The 7,736-nt window shown below is 57.3% G+C and overlaps 1 protein-coding gene across 1 annotated transcript in view; it reads left to right on the top strand.

Moving 5' to 3' along the window:
• Positions 1-1,764: 1,764 nt before the first annotated feature.
• SYNPO (synaptopodin) overlaps positions 1,765-7,736 on the top strand; it is a 31,786-nt gene continuing 25,814 nt past the window's right edge. The window contains exon 1 of the mRNA XM_004696728.2: positions 1,765-2,152. Within this exon, the coding sequence (XP_004696785.1) occupies positions 1,765-2,152 (388 nt within the window). The remainder of the gene's footprint in view (positions 2,153-7,736) is intronic.

Here is a 7,736-nt window from a genome sequence, read left to right as displayed (position 1 = left end):
TGCCTGCTGCTCCTCTCCCCCGGAAATCCAAACTCTAACTCATCTCCCGGCTCCCCGAACAACGCCTGCTCTTTCCCGTTTACCCCTAATCTCTATTAATGAAATCACTGTCAGAGTAAGGAACCTGGGCTCCTCCCTCTTCCTCCACACCCACTCTCCATCTGTCCGCCAGCCCTGCCAACTCCAGGGCGGACGTCCCTCCCCACCGCTCCCGGGCCATCGTCCCCCTGCTCAGCACTAACGACAACCATGCTCTGAGCGGTGATGCTCGGGTGATCATTCGGCGCCTTTGAGGCTTCATGGGCGGGGACACCGCGTCTTCTGTATCCCTCGCTGTCTGCCCGGGACCTCTGAGGGTGTTGGAAATAGAACAGGAGCTCAAGAAGTTGTTATGAGATGAATGAAGGGTGTCGTGAGCTCTGTCTCTAAAACCGCGCTGTCATCGGCACGCATGTTCTCATTCAGTCCCCCGTGCGGCCTGAAGCCAGCGGTGGTGGTTCTCGGCTGTTGAGTCGGCTTCAGCGCCTTGTGCCATGGAAGGAAACATTGTCTGGCCCCACCCCATCCTCATCGTGGCTGACCCCGGGTATGTCCACCGAGGGGACGCATCTTCCTGCACTCTAGTGGACAGTATTCTGTTGTGATCCACGGGGCTTTCACTGGCTGATTTTCAAACTAGATTGCCAGGCCTTTCTCCCTACACTGCCCTAGCCTGGCAGTGCCACTGAACCCTGTCCACCAGTGGGGACCCTGCTGGTATTTGTGACCCCGATGGCCTCGTTTCCAGGCACAGTCACAGTATAACACCCTGATGGGCAGGCGGGAGAGTCAGAAGTGGTACAATCCCATGTTACAAAGGAAAAGCTGAGGTTCAGAAAGGTCAGGTGACTTGCTGGCCACCACACTGGTGGCAGAAGTGGGATTTGAACTGGGATGCAAATTCGGGCCACGAATGCACACCAGCCACACCTCCTTTTCCTGGGGTAGGGCCCTCGAGGGCCCAGCCTCCGCGGTGTGTCCCCTGCCCTGCCGCCGCCCCGTGACTCCCAGAGTGGAGCACACACCGGTGGTGGCACAGTAGAACATTTGCTCTGGGTGCTGCCAGGAAAAATCTCTTTAAATAACCAGGGATGCATTTAACGGGTATTGAGGGGGAACAAGTGACCTGGTTCAGCGTCCGTGTGGTTTTCCTACCTTGATTGCTTCACGATAATTCTCAAGTAACAAAAGCAACTTCTTTAATGTTAGATAAAGGGAAAGTATTAAGTAAGTAAAGTTTCAGGTGGCATAAGGATGTGACCGAAATCTGATGGCCAATGACTGAAATTTGGTCAACCCTTTCCCATGGATGTGTGGGGCCTACACCCCAAGTTCTCTGGGTGGGCTATTCAAGATGAGCCCTAAACCTGCTGTCCTGGAGTCAGCGCCTGGTGACCCCACATGGGTTGGAGGAGAGCGATGCCCCATCGGGGTCTCAGAGGCTGGTTATTTGGAAGTGGAGTGCTAGCCTCTGGGTCAACTGAGCCACCAAGCTTTCGGCTAGTGCCTTCGCGTGGTCCCCACGTGAATCATCCAGGGACCCCCAGATGAGCAGATCTTAGGGACCGCTGGCAACACCCTGCAAGCTCTCTCACCTGCTGTTTCTCTCCTTCTTCTGCAGACAGACCACCTTGAAGGGAACCCACCCACCCTGGAAGGATTTTCCTGACGTCGCCCCAGCGGTGTGAGGCAGGTGAAGCTGCAGGCAGCCCACGTCTCTGCGCCATGCTGGGCCCCCACCTCGCATCGCCACCTCTGGGGCTCAGTGAAGGAGGGCCCTCTCCCTGTTCTTTTCGAATCCCCGATGGGAGCTACAGGTGCCTGGCCCTAGAGATGGAGGACAGTGGTGGTGAGGAGGGCCTGCAGGGAGAGGCAGGGCTCACGGACCTGGAGGAGGATGGGGAGGCCAGCAGGAGTCGGGGCAAGTCCATCTGCACAACTGCCCAAGGGACACTGCAGCTGCCCAGACTCCTGGACATCCGGCCGCCCAGCTGCTCTAGGAAGGCAAGAGGGGGCGCCCAGCATGACAACAGGACCAGTCAGGACTGGGACATGGTGAAGTCCCGGCAGGTGCTGGCAGCTGGCCCCGGCCCCAGAGTGGCCCAGAAACCAGGTAAGCTTGGAGTGTCACTTCTCCCCCAGCCCTGGTGCAGGAGGTCCTGCTTGTGCTGTCCCAGGATACACAGCAGTCCCCCCACCCAGCCCAGAAGGCTGACCGCAGGAGCGAGTGTGGAGAGGCAGGGCAGCTGTGGGCTCCGTGCAGCCTGCAGCCTGCCTGCCCCACGTGGAACCCCGTTCTCTCTGCCAGAGAGGACACGTGAGAAGGCCGGGAGAAAAAGCCTCACGATCAGGCTTGGTTCACAAAAAGCACATCTCTCGCTCTCATTTGCCCTTTCATCACCGAGGTAACCAGCGCCTGAGGGGTGAAGAGGCAGGAGGGAGTGAGCACAGAGACAAGCAGGCTGCTGGGGAGGTCACCCTGAACAGAACAGACATGGCCACTGCCCACCCGCCCCTGCAGGAGCTGCTGAGGGACACTGGAAGCCCCTCACATCACAGGGGGGGCGGGGCAGGCCCACAGAGGAAGAGGCTGCTTGACCAGGGGGGTGTCAGTGGCTGAGGGGGGCCCAGGTCCCTCACCTGGGCCTCATTTCCCTCTCTGTGGTTGCTAGACGCCCTCACAGCGATCCTGTGTACAACAGACGGAAACACTGCCCGGTCCTGCACCATCCTCACAATCGTTCTTAAAACAAGTCCATTGTGGCGACCACTGCACGAGTCCATCTGGCCCAGGGCCTCCCTCTCTTTTGCTGCCCCTCTACTTTACCCAGCAGGATGCCTATTAAGAATGACCAAAAGTACCCGGTGTTGCATTGGTTAAGCTACTAACCGGAAGACGGGTGGTTCAACACCCCTACCCCCACCCCCAGACCTGGTGATACCCTTCCATCTACATGACAGCCTCAGGAACTCTCCGGGCAGGCCAGCTCTGTCACGTGGGGGTGGCTGTGAGTGGGAATGGGCTCCATGCCCCCAGCGAGGACAAAGGTGGGACCACCTGGGCTGCAGTGAGGCTAGAGGACAGCATGCTGGGAAAGCTGGCCCAGAGGAAGGGAGGAAGGAAGGAAGGAAGGAAGGAAGGAATGACGCCCGCTCTCCCGCAGGCGTCTGGAGAGCAGGGAGCAGGGCGGGACAGGGAAACCCACACTGAATCACCTCCAGGGGCCAGGTCCATCCATGGAAACGCTGAAGTGGGTCCAGATGGGGAGGACGTGAGCAGGGCCATGCTCGGCACAGGCAGGAGCCACTGCCAGCCAGCTCAGTGCAGGGGGGGAGGGGGGGCAGGCCTGGGAGGGCTCCTGCGTCAGGAAACTGAAGGAACACTTGATTTCTCTGCAGGCGGTGCTGGCATCACACCAGCTGGCCCGCCTACTCTTCTGTCTGAAATAATTCTCTCTAGGCCCTGACCACCATCCCCCTACTACACTCCGCCCCACCCCACCCCTGTGGCCACCAAATCACCCCTGGGCCCTGGATCACACAGGGAGCTAGACAGAAACAAGTGGGGGGCTTAATTCATCTGGGACAGGGAGAAGGAACCAGGGGCCCCAGGACAGGTCAAGTAGCCTCACACCAGAATCAACCAAGGTCCCCTGTTGCTGGGCGCCTCCGGGCTCCCTCCCTCCCTTTTCTGGGACTATGACTGGCCTGGCCACTGGCTAGGTAAGCCCTAGGCAAATCCCTTCCTCTTTGTGACCTTCAGTTTCTTTATCTGTGCAAACACTAAAATAGAAACATGGGTTTCTAGAGCTGTGGTGAAGTTGGGATGGGCTTGTATGTGGCCGGGTGGGGACATTTTCAGAATAATTTCGGTAAGGACACCAGGGGTACTGACATGAATTAAGACGATCGTCAGCGGGACAACACATCAGCTACCGCTTGTCAAGCCCTCCTGCCCCAGGCAGGCCTCCTGTGCTTTACCGGGACTGTTCACTCAATCTCATCGCAAATCTCCACCAGGCACGTGGACTGTGACTAGCCCCATTCTACAGATGGGAAGATCGAGGCTCCGAGACCGTAAAGGACTGGTCCGAGACGTCTGACTAGCAGCAAAGTGCTAAGCCAGGATTCAGCCAGTTTTCTGAATACAGGACTGACGCTCATAGCAAGCACCCTGTTATGAAATTGTAAGAGAACGGGTTGCTTGTGAATGCTTGGGAATAGAAAAGGCAGCAGTTCAAAACCACCAGCTGCTCCATGGGAGGAAGACGAGGCTATCTGCTCCCTTAAAGAGTGACAGTCTCAGAAGTCCCCGGGGGCAGTTCTGCTCTGTGCTCTAGGCTCTCTGTGAATCGGAATGGCTCAGTGGCAGTACACTTGGAGCTTTGGGGGTGGTATGGCACACTGGGCAGAGTCATTTAATTCGTATTTCATTCTCACTGTCTTACTCAGGTCTTGTAAGGCAGGCAATTACTCTTCCCATTTTACAAGTGAGGCAATTGAGAGTTGGAGGCTGAAGTCGCTTTGCCCAAAGTCACACAGCCAGTGTCAGAGCTGAGCTTCTGAATGTGTTCTGCGGGCCTTACCATCCGGTTCGTTCCTATCTTTAATGTCCAGCCAGGGGTCACCCCCATCGTGGCCTGAACATTTCTCAGGCCAGGCCAGGCAGAGGCGATCTGGAAGGGGCAGGGCAGGCTTGGAGGTAGAGGCAGGCAGGCAGGCAGCCTGGCCTGGCAGGCGAGTAGAAATCCAGGTGGTCTTGGGTCAGCGCCACACTGTGTTTCTGCTCCCTCAAGAAAGGGATGGGCCAACGTCCCTTCTCTCTGCCCAGAGATCCGGAGAGAAGAGGAGTTGCCAGGTTATTAGTGGATTAGAGCTTCCCTTTAAAGTTTCCTCCATTATTGCCAGAGGATTATAAGCATCTTTAGACAATTACACCCATCCTTCCGCAATTATACCTGTCTCCTGAGCGTGCTCCCAGGGAGTTTTAAGCATGGGCTGCAGTGTCTTTTGCTCAGGGACTGCAGAGGCCATCATTGGGGCAGGGCGGGAGGTGAATTTGACCCTCTGGACTGTGTACCAGCCAGGGTAGCAGGGGGTCGTTGGCTGGATGGAGGGGAAGGGGTGTGGGGAGGAGAGGTGGGCAGCAGCCTGCCAGTCAACTGCCCTGCCCTCAGCTGCAGTGCACTGGGAACATGTCTGTGGGAAGAAAATACAGTGCAGGCCTCAGTCAGTATTAGCTGACCCCCGGGTCATGAAGAGCGAGCACCCCACGTTGAGCCATCCCCTCTCCACAGAGTCCCAGCGGGTCCTAACTGGTCGAGCTCCCTGAGGCTCTGGTGAGGATTGAGACTCCAGAGGCCAGGGCCCATGCTCGGCTGCTGGGCGCTGCGTCTAATGTTCTGCACAGAGCACTTCACAGCAGGAAGGACACAGAGAGCTGTGGAGTCCATACTTCTTCTGCCTTTGCTTTACAGATGAGGAAACGATGGCCTGTGATACTTCCATGACTTGTCACAGCGTCCGGGCTTGTGGGTGGAGGAGTGGGGATTTGAACCTTGGGTCCTCAGAGCCCAGGCTCTTAACTACCCTCTGTGCTGCTTAGTTTCCATGGAGATGAGGCAGCAGACTGTGTTCTTCCACCCACCTGGGGCTGAAAAACAGGTTGCTCAGGCCCTGGGGGATGGTGAGGGATTCTGCCAGCCTGCTGGCCTACCCCTGCTGACCCAGTCTCTTCTTGGCTGGGAGTCTTAGGGAAAGTGACTTTGCTTCCTCTGTCGGCCACTTGAGATTGGGCGGGAAGGTTTGGAGACTCTGGAGGCCTGTACACCTCTAGCAGACATGGTGCTGAGCCTCTGGGATGAGGCTGGGACGTGGATTTGAGTTGTCCTATGAGCCTGTCCCTGGGTATGTCTGTCGTGTTGAGGTGGTGAAAAACGTGTCAGGATAAGGGCTGGCAGTGATCACTGGGCCAAGGATAAGGTGACTTCAGGCCTGGGGGTGTGCAGGTGCCAGAGCAGAAGGCTGGGCAGGAGGTCACCCAATCCACCTCCTGCTACCCAACACCACAGTGACCTAAATAGGTGGGCAACAGTGTAGGAGCACTGCTCACAGACTCCCATAGAGCTCACTGGTACACTCGTGTGCATATGCACTTTGGCAGATGCATAGACACTCATATACACACATGGCATATAGACACACACACATGTTCTTATGCACTCGCACTTGCACACGTGTGCACACACATCCATGCACAGGGCATACTCTGGCCCCCTCTCAACCATGCACATCTGACTCTCACATGTGCATGCCTCACACGTGCATATGGAGCTGGCCTCTGACCGGAACACAAGCCTGCAGACACGTGAGTGCACTGACATAAGACACATGTCCAATAGACACGCAGGTTGAAAGCATGCTCCCGCTTCCATTTTCGTCCGCTTACATTCCTACCTTGGAACCCCTCCTGCACACACCCCCTCTCCTGCGGGCAGTTCCATGCGTGCACAGTCCCTGTCCCACCCCTCCGTGCACATTGAGCCTCTTTCTCTCCCTCTTCCCCATCTCTTTCTGTTTCATAGCCACCCACACAGTAATCCCAGGCACTCTCTCCATCTCACCCACCCCACTCCTGTCTAGGTCCCCACGCAGGCCAGCTGCAGCCACTTCTCTTGCACTCACCGGGCAGCTGATACCCTGCCTGATGCTGGTGCTGAGGGGCCCCTCCTCACCTGCCGCTGTCCCCCTCTGCCCCATCCCACTTTATGTCCGCTGCAGGACGGCAGCAGTGCAGGGGAAGGAGGTGGCTTTGCAGCGTGTGAAGTAAAGCATTCTGGGGTGTGTTCTGACAGAGGGCTTATCTCCACTGTGGCCTGACCTCCCACACTCTGAGCCTGCAGGGGATGTCCTAAACCCCAGGGAACCTGCAGTGAGTTCAGTGCTTCACAGAATCTTGGGCGGGGTGGGCCTCCATCCGTGTGTTTTTAACAGCCTTCAGCAGAAATCTAAACAGGCTCTTTCGTACTGCTGGGGACTGACGAAAGTGGAACACACTGGTTGAAGGGCTGAATACTTGGAACCCGGGGAATCTTCGGTGAAAACCCTGGGCCAGCTTTTTTCCAAGTGTGGTTCTGCTTCAAAACCTTATTAGGGCGTGGATGGGAGGGGGGCGAGGGGAGGGGGCGGGGAATCTGGACTTGTAACAGCATTCCCGCGATCTGGAGGTCCAGGGACCCTCCTGTGAGGCTCTGCGGGCCGTGTTGGAATATTCTTTGGTTCGACGTACAGATGGGGAAGTGACACCCCCCCCCCAAGGGTCACAGCCTGCCCTCCCCTATTGCTGGCCCGCTAGCGCTGGCGGAGTGGAGGGCTGGCAGCAGGCGAGGGCTTTGCTAGGTCCTCCCATGGAAACAGTTACCGGAGTACAAGGGGGTGATGGCCCTGGGGAAGTTCGCGGACACGTCCATTATGGGCTCCAAATCACAAAGGCAGATGGGACGAGAAACAGAGGGAGACACGGCTAAAGGGGAGACGCGGGGAATGGCGGGGTGCGGGGAATCGATCGGGACAGACGGATGGACAGAGAAGATGCAGAAAGGGATGCGGAAAGGCAGAGGCAGACATCCAGGCAGCAGAGGCTGGGGCACAGAACGGTAAACACGAGACAGGGAAAGGCTTGGAGACTCGGCCGGACC

Source organism: Echinops telfairi, unplaced genomic scaffold, assembly GCF_000313985.2.
Source record: "Echinops telfairi isolate 266 unplaced genomic scaffold, ASM31398v2 ScPeMD7_7469;HRSCAF=8507_0, whole genome shotgun sequence".
In the NCBI taxonomy this organism is placed as follows: Eukaryota; Metazoa; Chordata; class Mammalia; order Afrosoricida; family Tenrecidae; genus Echinops; species Echinops telfairi.
The sequence above is the reverse complement of the archived record's forward strand: the minus strand, read 5'-3'. Positions and strand labels throughout refer to the sequence as shown.